Source organism: Euwallacea fornicatus, chromosome 1 (genome assembly GCF_040115645.1).
Source record: "Euwallacea fornicatus isolate EFF26 chromosome 1, ASM4011564v1, whole genome shotgun sequence".
NCBI lineage: Eukaryota > Metazoa > Arthropoda > Insecta > Coleoptera > Curculionidae > Euwallacea > Euwallacea fornicatus.
Window position 1 is genome coordinate 7,163,289 of NC_089541.1, and position 27,295 is coordinate 7,190,583.

Here is a 27,295-nt window from a genome sequence, read left to right on the forward strand (position 1 = left end):
CTGACCCAGAAGAGAATATCTGTCAAAGTATTACGACCGTACTAAAAGTCATGTTTTACGATTGTCGTCGTAAACGTTCCATATTGGGAAAGCTTATTGGTTCCTTTGTTGTCACTAATAATAATAGATAAATTTATTATTGTTAACTAAACAGCGGGAGAAAGTCTTGGAGGAGATGACGATTGCAAAAAAAATCTATTAACCGAATTAACGATGAGTTTCGACTAGGTACAAGTTTGGCAGTCAATCGGGCCAAGTTTCAAAATTAGCACCTTCACCTCGTCTAGTGTCATGCCATTATATACACGCCACAGTGGATAGGTGCATGTGGATCTTTATAAATAACGTCTTTGTCCTTTGATAGTTGCGGCTTTTTTAGGTTGCGTTGGCCACGTGTTAATCTATATGGCAATTACATGAAATAACAGACCTGCGAATTCATATTTCATTCCCGGTCGAGAGATCAGATTTATCATTATCTTGATCAGTCGATTTTTCTTGAAACGACTTAAGGCTCTTTTAATTCTAACCGAATCATAAATTACTTAATTTCTATTTAGGTACTCAACGCCTTTTCGCACGCATTTTCGCCTATCAGCAGCCTAAACCAGTTCCGAGAACAAGTCGTTTTGATAATAACAATAATCGCTACTTTCTAATGTTAAACCGCAACCAAAACGAATTCTATTATTACCACTGACACAGAACTAATATTAATAACGAGGTCGGCAATACCTGTTTCGATTCTTCATGGAAATCACATGATAATCATATTTTAACGCAATCCTCGTTTCTTTTGCAGCCTCAGCGAATGTTACTTTGCGGGCAAAGGGACAGCGCTGGTGCTGCCCGACGCCGACGCCACTGCACAGTACCAGAAAAGCGTCGTGGACGGCTCGTGCGTCGCGACGGCGGATAACGGTTCCAATGGAAGTATCCAGGGGGACGTATACAACGGGGTGCAGGAAAGCAGCGCCATCCAGCTGCATCTGCAGTCCATGTTCTATCTGCTGCGGCCGGAAGAAACGCTCAAAATGGTGAGTAGTGTATTTCGAATGAATAAATAAATAAATAAAATTGCGGATTCAGTCTAGGGTGGACGCAGGGGGTTTATTAACTTTGTTGTTGGGTTCGGTATTCGGTTTGGTAACAATAATAGATTGAGAGATAAATCTGCAGTCAAGATGCTCTTTGCTTGGAATCGTTGACACCATTCTCTCTCGATTTGAATAAATCTGTGGTCTGCGCTAAACCAAAATGTCAAGGATGTAATTGCATCTTTAGGTTTGTCTAGTAGTATTGGAACCTTTCAGCACTCTTTGCTACCCTTTTGTTTAAGGTGTAGCCTCAGATTTGATTGTACTCCTATAAGGCGATCTTGCGCTTCGAGTCCTAATAAACCCTTTCGATGCCTCACCTATAATCAGACATAATTTTATACTCTTGAGAAGCTGGGCCTTCAAGGCTCAATGCAATTCACGGTGCAGTGGTTTAGATTGAATTTCCCGCTGATCGGCAATGGCGTAATGAAAATGGAAAGTAATTTGCAATTACCACCGATCTTGCAGTGTACGCACCCAGAACGTGCGAATCATACTAGTCTGACCTTGTCCAGTAAATGTCAACTGCTACAAGGGTGAGAACGAGAGGTTTCCGTTTGTTTTATAATTTTTTATTCCACATCCAGAATTGTGTCAAAAGTTTTTTCAAGATCAGGCAAAGCTCGACTCGTTCAATGCTGCTTAACGTCGTGTAATCGGCCGCGACGAAATCACCAACTTAATCGCGATTATAAGGCTGCGTTACTCAATCAAACCTGACCGAATAACCTGAGGTTTAAGAATATGGCGTATTACCCTGTTACGCGACTGCTAAGGTTTATTAAAATTCGAATCACTATTGCAGTGAAAGTGTTCATATACATATATCCAAACATACACGCATTCATCGGAGTGTTAGGCAAAGCGTGACAAAAAAAAATGTCGCACCCGGAAAAGTGCGACAACGCTATAGTGCTGTGTTATGAAACATGTGAATTTCTCCTATGTAATAATCGAAAATGAGTTGCAAGAGTGGTCGTTGTGAGTGTGAGGAAATTTCTCATGAAACAAGAGACGCGAGTCACTTTTGTACGGCATTTTCAAAATTTCACTATCATAGTTTGAACAAATAACCGGAATAATTAGTTACCGAACGCGTGCGTTGCAGACGCTTTCGCACTTGTTAGATACTATGTTTTTACTACGAGCGCAAATTTGTTAACTCATTGTCTTCAGTGAGTTCAATGAAATATTAGCGTGCGATAAGGTGTTTACATGTAGGCGTGTGGTAAAAATTTTACTGTCCGCGTCACAGCGGCAAGTGCCCCCAATGAGGCGTGACGCTTATAGATGCCACTTCACCCCTCGCACGATTTCTATATCGTTTGTATTAAACCTTTTTAAAATATTCTGGAATTTTCTACTTAGCTCTGATTCCGGTAAAACTGTCGACATTAGCTGATTTCCAAAGACCCAACCCGCAACTCAGTAGCTTTTATTTGGGTTTCTTCATCGAACCGAGGAGACCTACTTGTGGCCGATTTTGTGCAGTTTTCTACTTTTTTATGGGCCTAAGTCAGATTGAATATTTTGTTATCTTGAAATTGTGAAATCCATATCATAGACGATCGATCATCCGGCAGATAAGCATGTCGGATATATGATATTATTGAATAAAGCAGAGCACCATTAAATCCCCCCTGGAAAAATGAGAGAATAAATCATGCTTCCATTATTTGCGTACCGGCATTAAATAAGCAGCTTATTTACCGAACATAGATGTCTTAGTTATTTGAATATGTATTCGTGAATTGCTTTGTTGGACGTGTATTTTGTACGTCGCAGTAAGTTTTAACTCGTTAAAAACAAATAGTCATGTTTTTTTTTATTTCTACAGCTTTTTGCACTTCTGGCTTTCACTTCTAGAGTGGACCAAGTTTCAAATGAAAATTTTTATTTACCTTAATTTAAATTTAATCTTAATTAAAAGTTTTTAGTTCGTAGAATTTTTACCAATATAATCGATTTTTTTCGTCTTGCTACAGGTATGTCGGTGCCACCTTATAGGAGGTACATATTAGAAAGTTGGCGGTCGAATTGTTCATATAAGGCCATTAAAAACTCACAAAACAGCTGAATTTCAAGATTACTGCTTTGTGAAATCACTTCGAATTGGAACCATACTTGGTAAAGGTGTGGAATTATATAAATGTCGATTCCATATTAGTTCAGCCACGTATGAAGACCACAACTATACGTCTTTTCCACCTTACTTAATCACGATGTTTTAGCTCCCCGAAAATACTATATTTTTTTATTTAATGGGAGTTTTCCACGCTTGAAAATGTGTAATTTTCGTTTGCAAATTTCCTTCTTCTTCGTGTTAAGGATCAATAATGCTAACGACAACTTACAAATTAAAAGTCATCGAAATGAACTTTTTTCGAAGGACGTAAAATAGTCTCGCTGGCAAGATGTCAAGCAAAACCCACTTTTGTCTCTCCATCGAATAATCTCGAAGACGGAAGAGGCTGTTGAAATGGCAAAACCAGACAATTTACTTAAATGCCGCACTTGAGGTGCTTATCTAATGGCAATGTAAACTTAAAAGTGACGAGGAAGTTTAGGTTTAGGAAGGTAAATTTTAAAGTGCACTCAAAAACTCGTTTTTTAGCCTCTTTTGCTATAAGGACCATTTAAGTACATTTACTGTTTGTTGACTTAAAATCGGTCATTTCGGACTATTATAGTCTGCGAGCACGTGAAAAATAATGAAAAAATGCAATTTTATAATGGGGATTTTGAAATACCTCAAAGAGCAGTAACTTCGAAATTTGTTAATATAAATTCAATTCTGATTTACGACAGCAATTTAGGGAAATGTTTTACTCATTTAATGAAAACTGTAAATTTCGAGATATCTACAAGAAGAATAAAATTGGTTAAATTTTAGAAAATATTTAGGTGTGGTTTATCTTGGTCTGAACACGAGCATATTTTTGACACTCTCGCTTTCCTATGTTTACTCATATTTTTAACGCACAGAAAACATTATTTTGAAGGAAAGCTACCTATAGCTATTAGGAAACATGCCGGACATATGAATACGAGGAAATGTATTATCTAAGCGAAAGTTTGAAATATAAAAATATTGTATAATCAGTGATCAGGCACTATTTAGTCTCTGGAACTATCTTTGTACTAAAAAAGATTTATTAGAATGCTGCAAAGGAGAAGATGAAAAGGAAAGGAACTATTTTAAGTGTGATATGCAAAATTTACTAAAAATTAACCTCCAGGTGGCATAAAGCAAATTCAGAACTTTCCTCGCACTCATTATTATTTTTAAAATAATTTTAGAATCCATTCAAGCATAATTCTAAGAAATAAAGCTCTAACAAGAAAAACCGACACTAATCGAATTAATTACATTTTTCCCTGACGTCGTTGTTCAATGGCTGCAAGTTGTTATACCGTACCGATCAAAATCCCTATTGAAGAACAACTAATGATTGTGGAGTTTTCAATGAAACGATGACTTTTCCGTTTTAGGAAATTCTGTTTAGTACGGCACGATGATACGAATCCTTTTTAGGTTGGTTTTCCACGAAACAACATATAAGTTGCACTTTATCATGGGGGTTCAATAGAAACGAAGTTAATGTCGTTTTTATTTATTTAAAGGAGTACTTGTCTATCAGGTCGGCCATAGTAATTCATTTGGTGATCACGAAATATCATAATTGTACGTGTCATACGTATTTTTAAAGCTGTTAGAACGAAGAACTTACGGTTGTACAGGATGTTTCTTAAATACATGGGGCAAATTTAAGCAAATACTTTTTTATGATTTTGAATTTCTGCTTTCGAATTCCATCTGGTGGTAACCCAAACTATAAGTACCTCTTTCCTTCAGGCTGTAAAATTAGAAAGTGAACATTCAGGCAGAACCAGGTATCTGGTGGTGGTGTCCAGAATGGGGAGCAGAGGTGAAGAGTCCTGTCTATTGGGCATCGATTGCAACGAGGAAACCACGGTGGGATTAGTGCTCCGGGTTCTGGCCGACACCAAAATCACTTTGGATGGCGACGGGTGAGTTGTTTCTCTTTGTGGTTAATTGTAACACAAAGCCAATGAACTTAGTGCGACGTTATTTAGGTCGGCCTATTGAAGTCTAATCAAGCTGTCGTAAAAGCTTATAAACACAACTAAGGGTCGGAAGGTTAAATCCATCAATTTCGATTCGACGTCGATGTTTAAATATCACATCACCTAATAATGAACGAAGCGTTGTTTCTTTATTATGACATAAATGTTGTAATAAGTGGCTGATATGTATTGCATTCGTTTAAGAGCGCCATATGGGTAAAGCAGTGCTTGAATGTTTCGGTTGATAATGAGGTGCCTGTAAACGCATCCCATTCCGGTAATATTATTTTTTGTTTTGTGGAAAAATGGAACATTTCAAAACAATAAACAAAAATGTTTAATTATATATTTTCAAATACGTTGCTGGCATCGGTGTATTTGGGCCAGCTGAGGCCCTTCGTTAGATGTGGATTGCAACCGTTTAAGAGCATCACATGAAAGGCGAAATGTTTGATTCATGGTGAGGTGCCTATGAACGCATTCCATTCCGGTTTTGTTTTTGTTTTTGTTTTGTTTTGTTTTGTTTTTTGAAGAATTGATCATTTCAAAACTGTAAATATAAATTTTTAATTACATGTTACCGAACACGTTTCGTACATCGTGATAATTGGGCCAACTGAGGATCTTATGTCATCAGACTGCAGATGCAATTTTTTTGCGGGCTCTCGATTTGTCAGATGTGTCCTAAATTCAAACGGGTTCATCGCCTCTCGTGGTGTATCAATTATGCCTCTTGAATTAAACATGTTTATCTTGGGTGTTACGGTGATGTATGCAATGTGTGGTTGCATTGCAGAAGACCTACATAAGAGCAGTGCTTGTAAACATCAATCTGTTTTTTTAGGGCTTTTTATTGCGTTGAGGCATTTATGTTAAATCATCCATATATAGGATTGGGGAGAAAATATACTGGGTTTTCATACTTAAAGCTTTTCCAAGCGGGCGTTCCGGCGGGATCACCAGTATTTTTTTTAACTTTGGTCATTTGTTGGTCTCCACGCTCTTGGTTTCTATGGATATTATTATTGAATATTATAAACCTACCAATTATCAATCTCAAGGAGCCATTTCCTAATGCACTTTTATACAGGATGTCTACTAAATAATGGCATTAATTTCAAGGAGTGATTGCGTGTCAGATTTTATGAAAAATAGTCCTAATTTGCTTATGTCCTATCTCGCCCCGTTTCCGTGATACAGGGTGTTAAAGTTTTTTTTTTGTTATTTTTTTATTTTTCATAAATATTTTCGCATATAAGGGTAATATTTCAATGAAATTCAGTATTCAGCGGTTTTCCGAGACGAGAAATTCAAATATGATATCGGTTTTACCGCAATATGTAGAGGGCCATTGTTAAATGTTCATTAATAGATTAATGTTTTGGTCAAATGATGTGCAAACAATTTTTAATCGTCGATATCTCGAAAACCATTGCGTTGAGTGTTTTCGACCAAGTATGCCTTTTTTGTTTAGAATTGACGTGGGAATAAGACGTATTCTATTATAAGCCCAAGTACAGGGTCCTAAAAACGCTAAGGCACATTTGACACAAGGACATTAACGGTAAAACCAATATCATATTTGGATTTCTCGTCTCGGAAAACTCCCGAATACTGAATTTCATCGAGATATTGCTCTTACGTCCGAAAATATTTATGAAAAACTGAAAAAAAAAACTTATATCCTGTATCACGAAAACGAAGCAATATGGGACATGCGTTTATTAAGACTTTTTTTTCATAAAATATGACAAGCAACCACCGTTTGAAATTAATGCCACCATTTAGTAGGCACCCTGCAAAAGTGTTTTTGCCGGTTTTGTCTTAATTTCCCGTAAACATTATAAACCTTTATGATTTTTAAATCGGCATGTAGAGTTCTTTCCAATAAAATATCAACACGACGAGTTTCCATTTTAATCTTAAAAGATAAACTCACTTTTGTTTCAAACGAAAATTATGTTAAATTCAAAATTGTGTCAAAACTTTTGTATATTGTTCAACGTAAATTCTCTAAATTTCTATCTGAAATAATGCAGACTTTACAGCGTATACCCTGTTCTGTTGCTACCCGGCACAGATATACAATATAAAGAAATATTGATGAAGTCAGGAAGAACGGAAATAAAAATATGTTGCGACTTCTTGATATCTCAAATGAAGGTCATCATCTCACTTTATATTCTTGTCTTTCTTTTTCCTATGCTTTGTCGATATTCTGTTGTGTATACTTCCAATATTCTTTCCATTTTCCTCGGGTGACGTGAAGGGAATTTTGTCTCTTCTAACGATTCCCGATTGAACTAAAATGGTCATGGTATGGTGACAGTCTTAACACGTGAAGGTCCCTTTGAGGATCTAATTCATTAAAGCTCTAAAAGACAGTATAATTGTTTAAAAAGAACTTGGGTGAAGCGGGGCGCACGAATTTAATATTAAAGCTTGGTTGCAAAATCGTAGTTTAAGCTTGGTTCGATCGATTTTAGCCGAACCAAGATTAAGTCGTGATCCGTGTCTAAATTGTAGATCTGTAGACAGTATCTAGGCGTTTCTAAGCACAGTTTATGACGACTGGCAAATGCTTCAAATTCCGGAAATTTCTGTCTGACCTCTGCGTATGGTACACGACGATCAGAAAATTAACCGAGGGAACCTTTAGGGAAGGAAATTATTCACTGAATAACTTGTGGTCGTAAATTGCAAATTCAACCAACCCGCATTAGAAAAACGCTTGCATAATTACATTTTGATGATTCGTTGTTAGGAATTTACTAATTAGTAGTGTTTTGTTTGCAGAGGCTTCAGCGTCAGTATCTGTGATAGTCACCATATTTTTAAGCCAGTATCGGTTCAAGCTATGTGGTAAGTATTCTTGTTTATCCTGCAATATTCCAAACCATATAAAGTGTAAGGTTTTTCCTATACCAACGTTTTCAAGATAGTAATGAAAACAAACTTAATGGGACTGACCAGAACCATATGGCGTGGACATAAATTTTTCCTGGCTTTTAACTACATCTCAATGACCGGTATTGAACGCACAATTACTGCGTCTGTGACAATACTAGTTGTGCTTGTTTTTGCAATAAATCACGCCTGTTTATGTAGAAAACCTATCATTAGTTCAATAGTCCGCATATTTGATTTTAATTAATATTGCCCTGTTATCGATGGTCATTAATTATCGTCGAAAACATTTGTTATTGATGACGGTTAATTAACATATGGATTCGATGAAAAGTTGAATAGTTTTTGATTTCCATGGAAATTTAGAGTCCATACGCCGCGTTAAATGATTTATTGAAGATGTGACAGTAAACCTGTAGGTGAACTAGCGACTGTCGCATCGTCGCTTTGCTCCATTGGCATCAGAAGTGAAGAAGCAACGTTTTTTTTTTTTTTTTTGGAGATGATTGAGACCGATTTTATAAATACGTAAGTGTCCAACAAGGTCAAGGAATATTCTACTAATGCATGCACACAACTGCACAGCTCAGGTATTGACTGCGTCATTTCATCAACAATGCTCAGCAAATTATATGTTTTCTCTCAGTGTAGCAGCGGTTCTTTGTTGCTGCGGCGATTTAGAATATTTCCGTGAAATAAAATGCCTCGTATCGATACAAAAACAATGTTGCCTCTTTAAGTATACAATACAAAGCCCGATCCAGCTTCACGGTCCATTGCGTATTTCCACTCTCATGTCCGAAATGCGTCCACATAAAAAGCCATGGAGCGGTAAAGAGCGACGGTCGGTCTGCCCGAGCGTCTAAAAAAAGCGCCGCGACGCGGGGGAAGGCCGACGCTGGCGTGGCCATTTAAGGAATGGACGGCCTACAATTCGGACAGACGGCCAGAAAAGGTATGAGGAATGACGACATTAGGATTTGTAGTCCATGAGTTCAGGATATTTTTATTCTCTGTAGGAAAATTACGTTCTTTTATGATCATAACGACAGTAATTATATTAGGTAGATTAGTTTCGGATTAATTTCCGAAATTACGAGTTTTGATTCACTCGGATTTCACGTGAATACAAATATAAAATTATGAAGTGAGTTTATAAGATTTTAAAGTAACTGAAAACCTAAAAATAAGACGTCCGATGTAGATCGGGCTAACGAAATTATTTATTTTACGAATTGCGCGGTCCATCTCTGGTCAATTTCAAGGAATTTCGTTTGCGTATATTACGGATTAATCAGCTTATTGTAAGGTTTGGTTCTTGGCATAAATATGTTCCAGGCAACATCATCTTAACTTCGCTTCCCGCCGCATTGAACCCATTAACCTCTAATACTCAGCTCTGTGAACTTTATCAAACCAACTTCATCATTGAGCCAAGACGAAAATAAAAATGCCGATTTTCGAATGATCATGTTTGGGCACGTGCTGACACTTTTAATTTTTTTTTCCGAGGAAATGTGCGTTTTCATTAACACTGTTTGGTTATTTTTAGTTCACAAGGTCTATTTTGGTTGCTTCACAAGTCTGAAAATGGAAATTAAGCAGTGTCGCAGATATCTGCGTTCTCGATAACTCCCCAAGGATTTTGAAAAGTTGGTTATAACGATTTTTTTTTTGTTTTTGTTCTAAATTTTTTTAATATAGTAAAAGTTACGGTTGAGTATTTTTGTTCTTGGAAATACTTTCACTGGACCACTTTCTCATCTGTGCCATGTGTTTTATTGTAGTTCGCCTAATGCTTCAGATGGTTCAGAAACACTAAATATTTGCATATTTTAGATGTACTAAAACACATTCATTTTCAAACCACGTGCCTCGTCCGCTTCGATGTTTATTTTCGGTTTTTGCTTATATCATGCCGCTTTCAACAAATTCAATAATTATTGCTTATCAATAATCATTGCACGAGTTTATCGAAAACTGGCCCATTGGCTTTAAGGTTGTATTTAACTTCGACAGATTTTATGACGACTAGACATTTTCTCTCTAGATACAGCAAAATCGGTTTCTTTATGTATTTCCCTGGTTTCAAAGTTCATGAGCCTACAACTCTCGTAATAATTGCAACCCAACAATCCTTCTTTGTTTGTTGTTTGTTGTAAGTTTCACGTAATTACATATTACATAAATTCTTCTGACTCATGTTATGACTGCTTTGCTTATACAACGGTGGAAACTATACCTATTCTTCAAACGGATCTGAAATAAGCATGATTATCTGTAAGTCGGCTACGTAATACGCCAAATTCTCAAGGATATCCAGGTCTTTGTTTAGGTTTGGACCCAAGACACTCTAGAACCTACTAGGAAATGTTCTTTAGCATCAAATCGATACAAATTTTAAGAATAAAGAATTACGAATCCGATGTGATTCAGGAATATATAACAAATAGCCCTTGTGGTTTTAATTGTTCAGTATGTTGTGTCTATTTTTTATGCCTCACTAAATATATTTCCTGTTGAGATTAAATTATTAAGGGGCGTGTCGGTATTCCGAGTATAGGATAACCAAAAATAAACGTGAAACTAATTACGGTTAGAATGATTATTACTGGAATGGGTTGGGGTTACTTTCGCTATATTTTTCACCTACTTAACTTGTACTAAAAGGCTTCTTAACTATTTATGGGCGAAACAACACGAGGTATCGCAATCTTTGTTATAAGCTTACTTTCAGGAATGTCTGATATAGGAAGTCGGCGAAATTGTTTTTTGCAGGTTCTGTTCAATAATTTATATGACTTCATTCAACTAATCAAAAAGCATTAGCAATTTGCAATTAACGCGCGGATTGGATTGACCATGACCACGAAACCACTGAAAAATCATACACGAATAATAATTGCGCGAACTTTATTCCCTCTGTATAAGTTCATCCTATATAGAATTTATAATTGTACTTGAAATTGGTTTCGTAGTCGAAATAGAAAGAATATGTGCCTCGACTACGCAATATGAGAAACCCCTGGCTATAGTTCAAGCATAACAACACATGCAGTATTGAGTTAATACGTACATTCAGTAATGTAAAACAACAATTAACAATTTATCAATAATATACCGCGATGAAAACACCACGAGCGCTAATATGTTTGCTAGTATTCGCTTTTCAATAAGTGAGCTCTCGAGTGTTTCATAAGCGTAAAAGAACATTGATTGATCAAAAGTTTATCAATGTTAGCGTTGTTATCGATGCCAAACAATTGTAAATATTTAATTTGAAAGGATTTATAATTCGCGCTCTTAGGTAAACGAGTGTTTTTAATTGTCCATGGATGCCTGCCATTTAAGAGTCCTACAATTGATGGCATCGCTTATGATGTAAAAAAACAGCCCTGAGTGTGTTAATACAATTAACAAAAAAGGGAAAGCATAAACATTAGTCAGAAACTGGAATTCGAGAGAGACTTCAATAGGCGATTCAAAGAACAACTTCTTGCAAGTTTCACAAAGCGATCAAATAGTGGTCTTTAGTGGAGCTTCGATAAGCCAGAAGTTTGAAAAAGCCTCAAGACTTTGCAAAAATGCTCAAAGACTCCTAAATATGTTTCCTTGGAATTGGATACAGAAATTTAAATATTTAGTTCCAACCCAATGAACGTGCATCCTGAATGCCATCTTACTTTCAGTGAGAACTACGTGGTGCGTGATGCATTTTTTTTTATTGGTCTCCATCAAAACCAATACCGTGTGATGTGCAGTAACGGTTTAATTCGAACCAAAACCAGTAATTCCAACAACTTTATGACCAAAATCAGACCCTGCTCCATGATCAAATGGCGCTTAATAGCAATTCTCCGACTTTTACTTTGAATTGATAAATTTGTTTTAATTACCGTTCCTAAGAAAGTCGGTGAAACCCCAGACAATTAAAATTACGTGTTGTATATCTCGAACTTATCAATGTTTTCCTCAGCTAGCGAACTCGCACAAATCTCTCAAAGTGTTTTCAACTGTTGAAACTGGGCGAGCGGATGAGATTTATGGTGATAAGAAAAAAGATGGCTGCGTTACATTGGGTAGGTTCGTTTGAATCATTAGCGAATTTATGAGTAAAAGCGTCGTTAATTGATGTTGTCGTGAACAGACACAGTTCCATTACAACCTGGAAATAAATACATGAGGGGAAACATTACATCATCTTCCATTTTACTAGAGATCTTTGATTAAAAGTCAGCTCCTTAATTCGTTGCAGGTCTAATTCATATAATATCTAAATGAAATTAAGTATAGCATATGCATGCGGAGAAAGTGATTTTTAATGTATGTTAAAGCGATTATCGATTGATCATCTAAGATATGGCAAGGAAGTGGCCATTCGGTTTGACACACAAGAAAACCTAATCTGTGCCAGAGAGGAATTAGTTGAATTTCTAATAGACTAGGAAGAGAAGCAAACTATGGCTTAAAGCGCAGATTGAGGTCGACCGGTTGGGCGTTTTTGGAAAAGTCTAAAGATTACGATCGAGTTCTGTATTTGGTCATATTTGAGAGAGTGGTGATAAGCCACATCGGGACTAATCAATAATTACCTACTTGGAAAAAAGCTAGGTGTGTTTGAACCTATAGAAAGCTGTAATACGCAGAACTAAAAAAAAAATCATGGTAAAGATGTGCTTATTAATAGCAGTGACGTGCCTATCCAATTTTGCATAAACGTCGACGATGATTGATAACCGTAACTGGTATTAAAGCGAACCCGTCGATCATTTCCATTTCATTAACTTGTTTTCGGTGATCAATTAATCGAATACATAAGAGCCCCATGCATTATTCATTCTGCAAAGTAGAAGAACCCCACAAACTCAATACCAATCGCCTATGATAGAGCAAAGGTGCCAAGACCTTTTAAGGTGTTTAATAGTGTGCCAGTGCGGGTAGGACACCCATGTGACGGTTGATGCAAATGCGATGAGGCCCACCACCATCGAGCAATGAAAGAAGTACGATCTACTCATGAATTATTGAATACGCGGCCGGTCAACTAAATGCTCTAAGCCTAATTTGGATGAAGAAGGCTGTCATCTCCGTAAATGCAGACGGCTTGTTGCCGCAAATGGCCACGCTAATCTGGTCGTGGATTGGCGAGGACGGAGGAATTTCGAAAGATAGGAGTAGAATTTGCAGATTTCATGAATTGAAGAATGGGTGTCGCATCAAATATTTGGTTCTTCCATTTTTTTTTTCTCTTCACAATTGTCGCACCGAAGTTCCCGCATCTCCTAAAACTTGGCGCGATCTTGTCAGTTGAAAGTTCCAAAATTTTAAGTCTTTGACAATGTGCCTGATCATTCTCCAAGTTTGCTTCTTTTGTGGCATTTCAAATGTGGCACTATTTTCGTTAAACTATCATGGTTTTAATGAATTATTTGACGATTTGTGGAAGACATTTTGTCATGCCAATTATGGCGTAATTTTCTGAAACGTGAATTGACAGAGACCAGGTACGCACGCACCTTTATTTTACCATCTCGCTTGCTAATAAATGCAACATCTATTTCTAAATTTCCACAGTGAATCAACTTAGTTTTATTGATGCAGTTTCGTAGATTTTTTAAGAAACTTTTCAATTACTAATAAAATTACACACCATAATAATAACTTGTAGGCCTTAAACTCAGTCTGGTAAAGCGGAATTGCTTCATCGCAGAAACGTGCAAACTTTTAACCGGTCACTAACTCACTTACCAGTACTACACTGTTCGTTGATTCGAGCTTTAGGAAACTTTTCATTTTCCGACGTATTATCAAAGAAAACATAGAAGAATATGTGACTACTGATTACGCAGCCCATTTAAGACTGCATTAAACCTAGCTTTTATGGCGTTGTGAAGGTGCCTTTGCGGGCCGTAGGGGTTTTCATAAAGTGGTCTCGAATTGTTCTGTAAGCAATAATTGCACAGAAAAAAAAAAAGCATTTCCGCATTGTTTGCATTTCTTACCGACCTCCACTACCTGCTCTTCGAGAGGATTCATTAAACGTGGTTTTCATGTTCACTCTTACAACTGAATCAAGTTGAGGAACTTGTGAAAGTAATGCAAGAGACTTTGTGATCTTATGGATAATCTGTGGGACTCCTCTTTGAAATCTCGAGCTTTATCATATGTTTGTTTCAGGTGCTTTGTCATTCAAGTTTTGAGAGAGTTTCGGTTCCTTCGTCTCGTCAAGAGCTGCTCAGTGACTTCGTCTGAAAGTTCGGTCTTGGGCTGTAAGAACTGCGATACGTAGTTTTTGATGAATTAGAGATATCGAACTCCCGCTACAGAGCTACGAATTTTCTACATTCAAACGGGAACTACTAGCAGCATTCGCCATTCCAGGAAAATCATTAATAAACGTAACGCATTCAGCACACGCTATTTCGACCTGCCAAATGCTTTCGTTACCGACAGACGTCCTTTGGGGTTATCGGCACGATCGAGCGAGACAACACATCACGGCACGTCGCCATAAACCATATCTCGTCCATTCTGCACAACCATACCGACCGCCTTATCCAAATATGGTCCTTCCTAGCGTGGGTCGCCTTTTTCATGGCCGATTCCTTCTTTGCGTTTTTTCCGTCTTGTCTACAATGGCATCTCATTAAAGCTCGTTTCAGTGTTTCAGAAAATCGCGAGCGATTAAGTAGCGTGCACGCGCCATATTCTAATAAGCGTCTCTTTTCTGCTATGTAATTGACGACTGGCATAATAGAAATTGAGATTTTCCGGTTTCCAGAGGCTTTTGGTGTCGGTCTGGTTCGTTACAAAATTTGATGTAACGGGATTTTGACTGTTCAAAAGTTTCGGATTGCGTTTTTGAGGAAGAGGTACGGGTATTGGCGAATTGCGCAGTTGATGGATTGAGTGGTCTTCTTTTTGGTGATGTAAAAAAGTTAGTGTAGCGTGGTTGGAGCGTGATTTCCCACCATGCTTTTGGTGTGTGAGCTTGGAATGGAATCCACTCCTGCCAAATCAACCGCTTCTATTATTCTGACGGGAATCTCATCAAGTATCAGTTGTGGCAGCTGTATAAAAGAGTGTTTTATTTTTGGCGAGATCGAGTAAGGTGTGAAGTGCCCCATCGTGCTGAATTGAGTGAAAACAGACAGAGAATCCTAAACATACGGGTCAATGCATACAGTCCTTTTATTCTGGTGGAAATCTCTTCCAGAATATCAGTGTAGATTCATTTGGTGTAGAGACTTCTCTCTTGCATTTTTGAACAAATACCCTGCAGAATAGAATAATCCTTTCATTTCACTCTAAATTCCATATGAAAGCAGAACTGATAATTTTTTATTTCATATAGACTCCAATTAGAAGCACCGAAGACCTATACTCTTCAGTTCACGATTCTGTTAAGATTCCTTTCTTCTAACCCTTCAGTTCAGGAATTGTACCTTCCTCAATACTCGAGTCCTTTTTTCAGTAGTTTCTGCACTTCAAATCAGGCTTTAAAGAACATTTTTACGTCTCGAATGCACCAAAATCCATCTAAGAGTGTGGCAGAAATGTTTTACCGTTAAGGTCGCAGCTTTCTGTGGACTTTCTTTTAACCCCGAACCCAAAAATTGGCAAAAACCCACTCGATCCACCGACCGCATTTCGGTTCTTGCAACCTGTTTTAACAATCGTTTTTTCCAGCCTCAATCATCGCCCGGCCTTTCCTAATACGAAGCAGGAGCCCCCGTACCCCGCCGCTATAAATGGTCAATCACCAATACAAATTATACCGAGTGTTGGCGGGCTGAAGGTATCGCCATGTTCGGCTGATTGACGGCTGACTTGGACACACTGATCCCGGGTTGGATTGCCGAGTTATCCTTAACGAACAAGCCCTTAAAGTGTTTTTTATAATCGAAAATTTAAGAGTGTTTTGGGAAGTTTCCGAGTCAGTGGTTTAGTTTCTATAGTGATAATGGTTGTACGTGAAGGAAGGAAGCACTTCGAGAGAACTGCTTCAATGATATGGTTCGATGACAGGTTTGTGTTTTAAATATTTGAGATTTCTCGGATGAGGCTTAAGATTACAGATAGAGATAAATTTAAAAGTTATTTAACAAAAAAGTTTATTAAAGGTGTCGATAAATAGGCCAAACATTAGTAGAAAACGAGACTCAGAGTCAGCCGCATATTATGGAAAAATTAAATTTTTATTTGCGTTAATATTTAATATTTTTACGTTATGTTCCAGCAAGTAAGGAGGAAATTTTCCTCTCCTAAATAAGTTAATTGAAACTCTGTTGTTTGTCGCTCAAAATACTAATTTAGGAAAAGTAAATTAAATTTCCCTGTAGCGCAGTGCAGCCCACCCACTGTTAAGCTATAACTAGCAAAGTGTCTTCAAATTGTGAGACGGTTATTTCTCGGACTGATGTGATGTAAACATTTATAGTGGTTTTGGCAAGCGATTAGGTCCGAATATGCTTCGTAAGGTACAACCTTAAAAGTTTAGAGGCACACAATGTTGAAATCCTTCATTTAGCACCACCGCAACAGTCATTCTGCTAATGGGCAGGTGCTAGGAATAATCGTCATAAAAATAAATTCTGGCAATTGACATCAACCAAGTAGAAACAATGCAAAAGTAATAACAAATCCGTTATCAATTGAATTGAGCAACAGCAGTAATTTTGCAAGACATATTACGTCATTGTAGCAACCTCTCACCACATGTTTGAAGGTGAATGAGTGCTGAAAAAAGTTACTTACAATGACTGAGTAAATCTGTGATGTCAATTGATATACAGAAACGGTGCAATTAGACACGGATGGAATAACAGTTCTCTATCGTGACCTATGAATTTTTTCGAATAAAGACCTTGATGAATGAAGAAAGTTTCTCTATAGTTGCATTTACAAGTGTCAAGAAAAGGCATTTTTAATTTTATACGTCGAGCTCATTTTTTGGCACAAATTTCACATTACCGACATAGTGAAGCCCGCTTTTTACAATCTCGTAATTACACATATACCGGTGGAACCGATACAATGTTTGTCATTCATCAAAACATCCTACAGCCTCATTATCTGCCAATTTGCATTAGTCGACTTCCGGATATTCGCCGTATGGTAAAATGCAAATAAACCCAGAAACGTCGCTTTACCTACTATTCGCAATAAAAATACCTGTGACAAAATCGAGGAAGTTCATTCGTTTCAATTTCATTAATTGCATGTCCATGCAGGATACCGGCAAATCGAAACTGCCTACACAGAAAGATGAATATTGTGACAACGGCTATGTAATGAAATACGCTCAATCACTTAGTGCCACAGTGAGACAAACCTCCAAGTGTGATTCTAGAAAATATTTTAAATCATAAAAAAAATGTTTGTAAATAAATCAGCGTTATGAAATTGGGGAAGCGTGTTTACTTGGAACGAAATGTGGCAAAAAGTTCATAGAGTGTTGTTCCATACTATAGAAACGGATTAACATCCCGGAAATGACTTAAATGTAAATTTCTGAACTTCTCCTAGAGGGATTAATCATAATACCTGATGAACTACTATTACAGCAACACTGCCAAATTTATACCTTTTTTTAGGACGAGAATTTTCTTAATTCAAACACAATATGCAAGATACTACAATTTCTGCTTTTAAAGGTCATTTCAAGTATTTCCTATAAACCATGTTCTATACTTATCTTTTATGGACTTTGACATAATTTTTTATATTTAGAATATCTGGCACAAAAATCACATGAATTTTACGTTTCACTTTTTTTTTGGCAACTTAACTAGAAATTTCTTCAATCGAATATTATTCCGTTAATTACCTACTCGATGGGCTGTAAATTTACTTTACATATAGAAAAACCTTGCACTTTAAGTATAAGTACATACCTTGAGAGTTTTGAAGTCTAAAGTGAAATTGCTCTAGGTCAGCCCTTCAGACTTTACACAAAGTGAGCGCGAAAGCGCGAGAAGGCAATTACTATCCAGGAGGAGGCACCCACACATGGGTCGAACACTACGAGTCCAGGATAGCCTCTGACAGGTCTTGTCTGAACGAATGGCATGCCATGGATTGTTTGGAGTCTAGACGACCACCTTCGCCCAATTCGGTACGGGCTAGACCCACACAGAGGGAGGAAACTGAAAAGGTTAGATATATTTAAACATGTAGAATGATAAAAAATCTTTTGCACTGGATACAATTAAAAATTTGATGAATTCCTATTGTAAATGTGCCGTTTGTTGTGATAACTTTATTTCTAAAATTACTAAAACTAAAAAATATATTTAGTTGCTGCGGACTTGAACGATATCTTAGTGAGAGATCTACATAGTATATGTATACTTTCATACGCGAGGTTTTGGCGGTTTCATTTAATAAAATTTCAAAGTCGCAGTGAAACTCTTGTGCTTAAAGTTAGAACTAGTGTTATTTCATTTTGAACACAATTATGATTAAAAGATGAGGTTCCAATTTATTTATTTGCAGATAATAAGAACTACCTTGAAAGAAATAATGATGTCCGTTGACTTGGACGAAGTGACCTCCAAGTTCATCCGCTCAAGACTCGAGGAAGAATTGGACATGGACCTTGGAGAGTTCAAGAGTTTTATCGATCAAGAAATGCTGGTCATTCTAGGTCAGATGGACGCTCCCACTGAGATATTTGATCATGTATATTTAGGCTCCGAATGGAACGCGAGTAATTACGATGAACTTAGAAGAAATGGGTGGGGAAATACTTCTAACTAAAACCTTAATTTGTCAAGTTAAATGTTAAATTGTTTGGTTAGGGTTGGTCACATATTGAACGTTACCAGAGAAATCGACAACTTCTTCCCTGGTACTTTCGATTACTTGAACGTGCGCGTGTATGACGATGAGAAAACCGACTTGCTCAAGCACTGGGACGACACATTCAAGTACATCACAAAAGCAAGGAACGAAGGCTCAAAAGTGAGTCTGCAACAATCCACCACCGCTTGTTTTCCTAGCATTTTTATAGGTTTTAGTTCACTGTAAAATGGGCATAAGTCGATCAGCCAGCGTGGTCATTGCCTATGCCATGAAAGCGTACAACTGGGACTTCAACAAGGCTCTACTGCACGTCCGGGATAAGCGTAGCTGCATTAAGCCAAATACAAATTTTGTAGGTCAGCTCGAAACATATCAAGGCAAGATCTCATGTCGATTTCCTATTTTTTAAATCTGACTTGGGAATGAAATTTGCAGGTATATTACATGCAATGAAGAACAAGGAAAAATTGCAGAGATCAAAGTCTGAAACTAATCTAAAATCACCGACTAACATTACGAAAGCCGAGAAGACGCCTGTTGGGAATGAACAAAAGCAGTCAACAGTGGAGCCCTTGTCTCGGTCCTATGATCTCCATGCGATGCTCTCTGGACAGGACTTGCGCCTGATGGGAGCCCGACCCAAGTCTTGGTCTCCTGACAATTTGACTACAAGAGAGTTAAAGGAAGGGGTTAAGTCCTCGCCAGGTAATTTTTTCAATGGTGTTGTCACGTGCTAAAAATGGGTAACGTTATTTTTTTGTGATGCTTAAAAATTGATTTTAAAATATGCGGTAATCGAACTAAACGATTTTTTAAATTTGGCGGTGCAATCGTTTCGTTGCATAGTTTATAAAAACATTTTATTTTATCATTATAGGTTTCATGAGCCTGGAAGATTTGAGTCAGAAAAGCGCCTCCAAAGAAAGCGTACAAGAAAGCAAAGCGTCACTGGCCCGTCATGTGTTAATGCCCTGTGATAACGGGGAATCGTACAGCGTTTCCCCGAACCGAATCGTGCATTTGCCGGGCCACGACACTCCCTCCCGTCCCGAAGACAAGAAATTGGACGACCGCGAAACGTCTGAACTCAGTTCCTGTAGTAGTAGTAATAGTGGAAAAACAGCCGTGACGTGGGACCCGGGGGAACGAGAAGTCGAAGTGGGATTAGTCAGTGACAGTACAACTAGCGCCGTCTGTGATCAAAGTAGTAATATAGTGGCTCCCGTGTGGACCTCCTCCGCCGTGATAGTAACTCAATGTGCTGTGTCTTCTGCTAGTTTTAGTCAAGTTCCTGAATCTCGCTCCAAAAATGCTGCTCAAAGTGATCCGTTTTCGAAGCAACTCGACCGGGTGTTCGACAAAGAGGAAAAGAAGCAACAGAGACGGGCAACCATTCAAATCACTACCGAAAGTGTCGCGGAAGAGAAACAGCCAAGAGAGTGTCCGTCGAGGCAAAGTTCGTGGAGTTCCTATGATAGTGCGGTTGTGATGGGGTATTCGGATAAGAACGAACTATCCAGGCATAGCTCGTGGGGATCCGGAGATACCAGGATACTGCCAAGCAGGAACAGTTCGTGGGGGTCGTACGATATGAGGCCAAGAAAAAACGTTTACTACAATAATGAGAACGGTAAGTTGAATGTGATTAAGGGCTAATACCGATGGATGTAAGTATCCGTTATTGTCGATCCTACAAAAAACTTTAAATTAACAGTATTTCATAGTTTACTCCAAATTTGTTCGAAACTAAAGTCAAATTGAATAGCTGAGTATTGCAAATATATCAAAAGAACAGGAACGTAGTTGTATCAGTGACTTCAGATTTCGATACAATAGTAGGTACCCGTGATAATACGAAAATTTTATTCGGGTCAATGTTACCCATCCACTCAACCACACGTTAGTTCCATCCTGTTTCTTTTTCCAGGCGAAAAAATCCAGCACAGTGCATCGGACCTGCAACAGAACTTTGGTAGTCTCTTTCAGTACGACAAAGAAGACATTCCCTGGCACCCCGGAACGGTGAAACGTACCAAGCAACGCCTCGAGGGTACCACAATGAGGCGGCTAAGCAACGACAGCGCGACCAGCAGCTGCACGTCGCTAAACAAAACTCCCAGCTCCGAAACTCTGCTGTTCAACTTTGCACAAGCAGTAAACGAAACTCTGTTAGATAGGCGCAAAACCACCGCGGATTTTGAAATAACTAGAAACAGTGCCATATCGGACAAGATCGACATTCCTAAAGTAGAAAGAGATGTGTCTAGAGCGTGTAGGTTGTCGGCCAGCGCCCCAGAGCCGTGTTCCTTGGAACTTGTCGCGCAAGAATGTTCATTGTCGCGGTCCACTTCGAATGTTCCCGCATTATCACGGGAAAATTCTAAAGAAGCGGGAGAAAAATTGCCAAGGAACTTTTCGGAAAACGAGAGTCAGAAATTTGTTAAAAAAGTGGATGAATGTGTGGAAAACACAAGCTCGCTGGGGAAAGTACAAAATTTAATGAAGGAATTTGAAGCTAAGTCTAATACCACTTGCCTAGACCAAAATGCGGAACAGTCTGACAACTTGCGAGTAACGAAAAACCGCAGCCTTCCCTCATCGCCTGTGTCCGTTCACCAAACTAAAGAACAAACTCAAAAGCCGGATGTTAAAACTATTCGTAGCGTATTCGAGAACAAAAAAGAGGAAACATGTCAAGTGAAACTGAGGCACAAGTTCCCGAAACCCAGCAATCGGGCCAGTGCCAGGCATTCGTGCTTTGAAGTATCGGGGGATAAAAATTCTCGAATAGGGGGAGCGCAGCTGATCAGTTTAAGTAATTCAGAGGAAGTAGAAACTGAGTACAAGAGGCCTCCCAAGGTGCCTGCGGTCAAGCAAATAGCGGCTACGGTTATTGCAACTGCGGCCAAGAAACAGCAGCAATTTGGAAAAACTCATCCGCTGGCGAGGATTAATATTAAACCCAGACACAACAATCCTGTTTACAACACAATGTAACATCACAAAGGGACAAGAGAGAGTCATATTTTTGCGAAATTTATTTCAAGTAAGATCGCTTATGTGGGCAAAGGTATATTAATTGAGCCTATAAATATAAAAATCTATACAACTATAGACTGCGTACTGTACAAATTTGTAATTTTTAAGGGCAGGTTTTAAGATATTTTTTATTGCATAACAGTCAGTTCAATTTTTGTGTCATTACAGCGCTAATAAAACTTATAATATCTAGTTTTTTTCTGCGTTATTCGCTTATATCTCTGATAATTGTTCGAGGAAGACTCAAATACTGCTTTGTGACATTTTTTAGTCTGTGTCTTGTTTACATTTTACATACAGAGATCACCATAACTTTATGATTACGAAGCTTAAAATTAATTAAAATGGTTGGGTAATACCGATAGTCGTTCTTGCAAATTTCGCTTGATATACTTGTTTTGCTTTATAAGATTCGAAAATTCAGGAACTCGCAAGTGAATGTCCCGAAGTTTTTTGGTCTTTTTATGGACGTTCTTCCTGTTTCAGATTTGATCATTCATCCATTAACTGTTTGGTTCAAAATGTATTAAAATTTCGGCTCTCTCAGATCCCTTTTTTTTCTCTACTTCTAAATACTACTCATTTCTTTTTTTTTTTTTTGGTTAAAATTAATACTGTAGGAGGAGCACTAAATGTGTAAAGACTAAAGATCGATGTGTGTAGATTGAATAAACTTCTTGCCTTCTGGCAAATGTACAAAGCACAAAAAAGTATATTTAGATTAAATTTATCTATAATTAAAGGCCTTCCAAACCAACAATACGCAACAAAATTCACTACTGTTCATTGAACATGCTAGTAAATGTTGTCTTATCAGAGCGCAAATATGTTATATATATACAAATTTGCATGTAATTTGTTATATATACGTGTGGTGGTAAAGTAAATTTACCGCACGCTTTTGCGAATCAAAAAGTGATATTTCACAACCTATAACAAATAAATATAGTTTCAAGGTGGATTTTTAATGAGAATAACTATAGCTAACTTTTCGTGATTTCACCGCCTTTGTAACTTTCACCGTTTTGGAGATTTTAATGGTGGACATAAATATTTTACCACTTTTTATACATGTAATGAAGGAAGATTCTATGTGGTTGAAATATTTCTCACTTGAACTGGATGTATAATCCAATGGAAAGGTAATCATAAAAAAAATACCAGTTTACGGTGAAATATGAGAGGCATGACTTGGATAAATTTACGTTATCTAATTTCGATGTCACATGTTTGATAGTAAATGGCATAACCAACATCCTACGTACATGATTCACCGCCTATTGAATTTTTAACAAATCATCTGCTATATTACATGTAGAGAATCAAATATTCGGGTTCGGGATTCATTTTAAGGATTTCGGGACCAATAATTAAAATCCCAGGATTGAATCCCGAAATTTTATGATGGAAGTAAATAGTTTTCATATGTCGTGAAAGAACATATTAAAAAATTTAAAGCTACTACGGGATCCTTTGATTTCATGCTTAGCACTAATAACTGGAATCAAAGGATTCCGTAGTAGTTATCCAGTAGTTATTAGTAATAACCATAGAATCACAATACATAACTACTAAAAATGGTAATAACTTATTACACGGCCATTTGCGAAAGTGTATTCGATTTATCTAGTTTTCTTGAATACATTATTACGTGAGTTCGCTAAAAGAGATTACTTACGGAGGAAATCGCGATTTATGATAGTTTTTGTGCATTTCTCAATGTCTCTCTTCATAAAAATTAGCATTTCATCATAACTGTTTTACCAAACGTAACTCAAAATGTAAAGCCTTGCTAAAAATAAGACATGAATGTGTGGGCTATTCTCCTTTCTCTTTCCCATATAAAGACATCAACAACCGGAAATTTTTCGTTCAACGTGGAGTAAATTTTCCTGATATAGCAAAAATAACTGTCTACTACTATTATAGCTGACACTGACGCTTCTATGTGTAACAGTTAGTGAATTTTACATCTACGGAAGATGAGCGAGAACATTGTTGCGAACTTTTCGCCTCGGTTTGGGAAGGTCTTAAAATTTCTGATAAGTTGCTTCCTTGTCGTATTTTAGGATACCAACTGAAAACTCAATGTACATTTGACAATAAAACATTGCTCGCTCATTTATTGATGTCAACAAAATTTGATTGCCACCATTATTGCTCTCTTCGACCTATTAGAGGACATCACCCTGTTCATTCGTAGAGGGCACGCGGAGATGTGTCCTTTTTTACATACAAATTTGAAGACATTTTTCCGAACTGCGTATCTTCAAATTTATTTTTTTTTTACCTAACTAATTTATTCTCTGTGAGAGTTACTGCATCGCTACCCAATTTCTTTTAAATTAAACTAGAATTATTATTTGATGGGTATAACTGTGGTGCATTTATTAAGCTCTTCGCTTGTAGGGCCGCATAAACGTTTGTTTTGCTGTCATAAAGGAGTTTCTACACAACATGTAGACTTGTGAATTATTAGCTAAGACTTTTCCTAATGTTAAATACATGCGCTGTCGTTTTTCTGCTTTTGTGTGTATTTATGTGATAGTTAAAAAAAACTTTTTTGTACTATATAGATGTAAATTCTTCTACGATGTACCGCTTATGATAAAACATGAGAAAACTGTTTCGAACAAAATATACAATTAAAGAACATTTATTGTTTCATTAGTTGGTTTTATTTCGCCAGGTTCACAGGTAAAACCACCTTTAAACTTAGAAAATGAGAAGTTACACTTATCTAAAATCAACTCGTGACAACATGTTCCTCACACAAAGGCCATTTTTTGTATCTTAAAAATAGTTATGGACGCTCTATTTTTTCACTTTGGAAGACCGACGTTGAAACCATAAATCGGTCCAGAAAACCAACTGATTCGGGCTAAAGGTTTAAACGTCAGTTTCAGTGTGGTATCTTGCATTTGTTTATTTTGTGAACGTATTTTTTAACGTTTAACCTGGGAGGAAAAGTGCTGTTAGTTTTTTTATTCCATGTGTCAATTTTTATGTTAAATTTCAGTCATTTTTATTACTGCGCTAGGTAAATGTTAACCAAATCCATACGAATTTATACTAAAGGGTCAAATATGTCATAACATTGTCAATTTGTATCACTATACTTTACGCACTAGGTAAGCGACGATTTGTTAGAAAAGCAAACAAAATAGGGACAATAATACTGCACAATTTACATCAGCTGTCCAATATATTCTGCTCTCTTCAGTTTAGCTTTAAGACTAGGCCATTGTACAATAAAATTATCAGCGATATACATTAAAATCTTGCCTGTAAGGGAGAAAGTTTGAGTCCTACAAAAACTTTCAATAAACATTATCCTGGTTTCACAAATAAAACAACATTTCAAGAAAAAACTTAAAATACAAATCGGAATGCATGTTCCAGGTCCATTGCAAAGAATTAGATCTGGTCTTAATTTGAAGCTTACAGGTAAGATATATAAAATTGAGTAAATGGTTGTGAATATTGAAGTAATGTAACTTTGGCCCACAGATCGACTTCGTGGAACGTTTAAGATAAAATAGTCCTTATTAAGAGATGACTTCCTGGCTTCTTCAAAATCGGTCACTTTGCTTAAACTAGTGACATCACTTTTTGCAATGACATAGTATCTGGGAGTGTAATTATTAAAATGCAAGTTTTCTATTAAACGGAGCATTTCAGTAGTGTGTCCCCCAGACCCTATGCAAATTACAGTAGAACATGACTTCTGTCGTTTTGGTGCATATCTGCTATATCCGGTGGTGATTTTATGTATAAGATAGGCAATTCTTGCTACCACAAGGGCTACTATTAGAAGACCAAGTTCAACTTTTAGTTGCCCTAAAAATTATAGTTGAAATAGGTGTGTGTGCTGTATTAAGCTCAATGGGTAACTTATCAAGTTGTCAAGTACAAATTAAAAAGTAAGAAAATGTCAATTAGGAAAAGTGTAATGAGTCAGAATAAGGACAAATGGAAACTAGTCTAAGGGTTAGTACCCTACATTCATTAAATTATACTGATGGTTCGAAAGATTTTTGATGCAAATATGCGAAATAAAAAAAACTCTACAAATCCCTGTGTCTATTACATTCTACTTGGGTGTAATTTCCTGTGGTAAATGCTATTTATCACAGGAAGTTACACCATTCAAACATTTAAATAAACTGTTAGCCAAATCTATCCGATAATGCTAATTTTTTCTCTAGTTTTAAACATGGATAACTAAAAAAACGCAAAAACATATGCATAAGCTCTTTGAAACTAACATTAATGTGTCCTGGACTGGCATAATTAAGGGCATAACTAATTAAAGTAGAGCCTCAAAGATAATGGGAGCACCGTGATGGCTGGTGATCAAGAACTAATTGAAATAAAACTGAATTGATGGGTAATTTTTTATGGTTAGGTCTGGACTGGATTGGACGGGGCGCTAGTAAATAACATATTACTATGGTATATTATCTAGTTGTAGTTGTATGGACTGCTTACCATCCATAGTAAAAGGAAAACTTTTACACAGAGCTCTTGTTGAATGCCATATTTGATAATTAAATATGTCTGGAGTTAAGGTATAATGAATAGTTATATCTCTATGTTTTACTGCTGCATATTCAAGTTTTACTCATATTTCAATGTTTTTATTCTAGATATTAAATATTTACAATTATTTTATTTAATACCAAGGAACTCAAACTAGTGACGTGACACAACAGAGGTAATGGTGGAACTGAAAACTAGCAAATAATCAGCTGATAGTTTGGCATTGCTCCCTTACTTTAATTGAAATATTTCTGCAATATATTAATTATGACCAAGATCTTGCACTGCTCGTTTGAAACTAAAGAAAGAGGATAAAAACATAGATATTGACATTATTCATATTTTTTGAATTCTGCGCATGCCTTAAGTGAGCTTTCAAAATTGCACAGTTGTATTGGACAGTTTTGCGCATTGTACAATCTGGATTGGGTTACCTGAGCAAAAAAACAGCATCTACATCACATCACGCATGCACCCTCTACCCAATGTTGCCAATATTCACTTACACCAAAAATACTAATGAAGTAGTCCCTTTTTCACATTGACAACAGATAATGTTAATCAGTCTGTCCAAAAATTGGTAAATTTTTCTATCAGGTTGTTCCGTGTTAGCTTTGTTTTGCGTTTCAAAACCAAATTTCATTTTTTGCTTCTTCAGTTTCTACTTTATTTTGTGAATATATATGCTTAATTTCATTTTCTATTAATTTGCAATTCTTAATTAGAAGCAATGGAACGGCAAAGTAGATTCTATTACCTCATATTCTTTGCAGAAAATAAATCTATTCAACACTTTCACGAGTGACCACGAC

At 37.0% G+C, this 27,295-nt stretch overlaps 2 protein-coding genes across 7 annotated transcripts in view; one reads left to right on the top strand and one right to left on the bottom strand.

The window, feature by feature from the left end:
* Window positions 1-24,608, top strand: part of ssh (Protein phosphatase Slingshot) — a 61,722-nt gene extending 37,114 nt beyond the window's left edge. For 5 of the 6 annotated variants that reach the window (XM_066287880.1, XM_066287872.1, XM_066287901.1 and 2 more), the window contains 10 exons: window positions 803-1,037; window positions 4,957-5,132; window positions 7,986-8,051; window positions 18,030-18,252; window positions 18,594-18,835; window positions 18,899-19,061; window positions 19,111-19,279; window positions 19,338-19,607; window positions 19,780-20,532; window positions 20,830-24,608. In XM_066287880.1, coding sequence (XP_066143977.1) covers window positions 803-1,037; window positions 4,957-5,132; window positions 7,986-8,051; window positions 18,030-18,252; window positions 18,594-18,835; window positions 18,899-19,061; window positions 19,111-19,279; window positions 19,338-19,607; window positions 19,780-20,532; window positions 20,830-21,899 — 3,367 coding nt within the window. In that variant the 3' untranslated portion in view covers window positions 21,900-24,608. Of the gene's footprint in view, window positions 1-802; window positions 1,038-4,956; window positions 5,133-7,985; window positions 8,052-15,914; window positions 16,125-18,029; window positions 18,253-18,593; window positions 18,836-18,898; window positions 19,062-19,110; window positions 19,280-19,337; window positions 19,608-19,779; window positions 20,533-20,829 lie in introns of those variants that run through there. The other variant, XM_066287922.1, reaches the window with a different exon arrangement.
* Window positions 24,609-25,127: 519 nt separating this feature from the next.
* On the bottom strand, window positions 25,128-26,857 carry Alg14 (ALG14, UDP-N-acetylglucosaminyltransferase subunit). Its single transcript, XM_066288323.1, has 2 exons — window positions 26,433-26,857; window positions 25,128-25,781 (listed from the first exon to the last, which is right to left on the bottom strand). The coding sequence occupies exons 1-2, from the start codon at window positions 26,437-26,439 to the stop codon at window positions 25,129-25,131; spliced, it is 660 nt and encodes a 219-aa protein (XP_066144420.1). The 5' UTR covers window positions 26,440-26,857; the 3' UTR covers window position 25,128.
* Window positions 26,858-27,295: the final 438 nt, after the last annotated feature.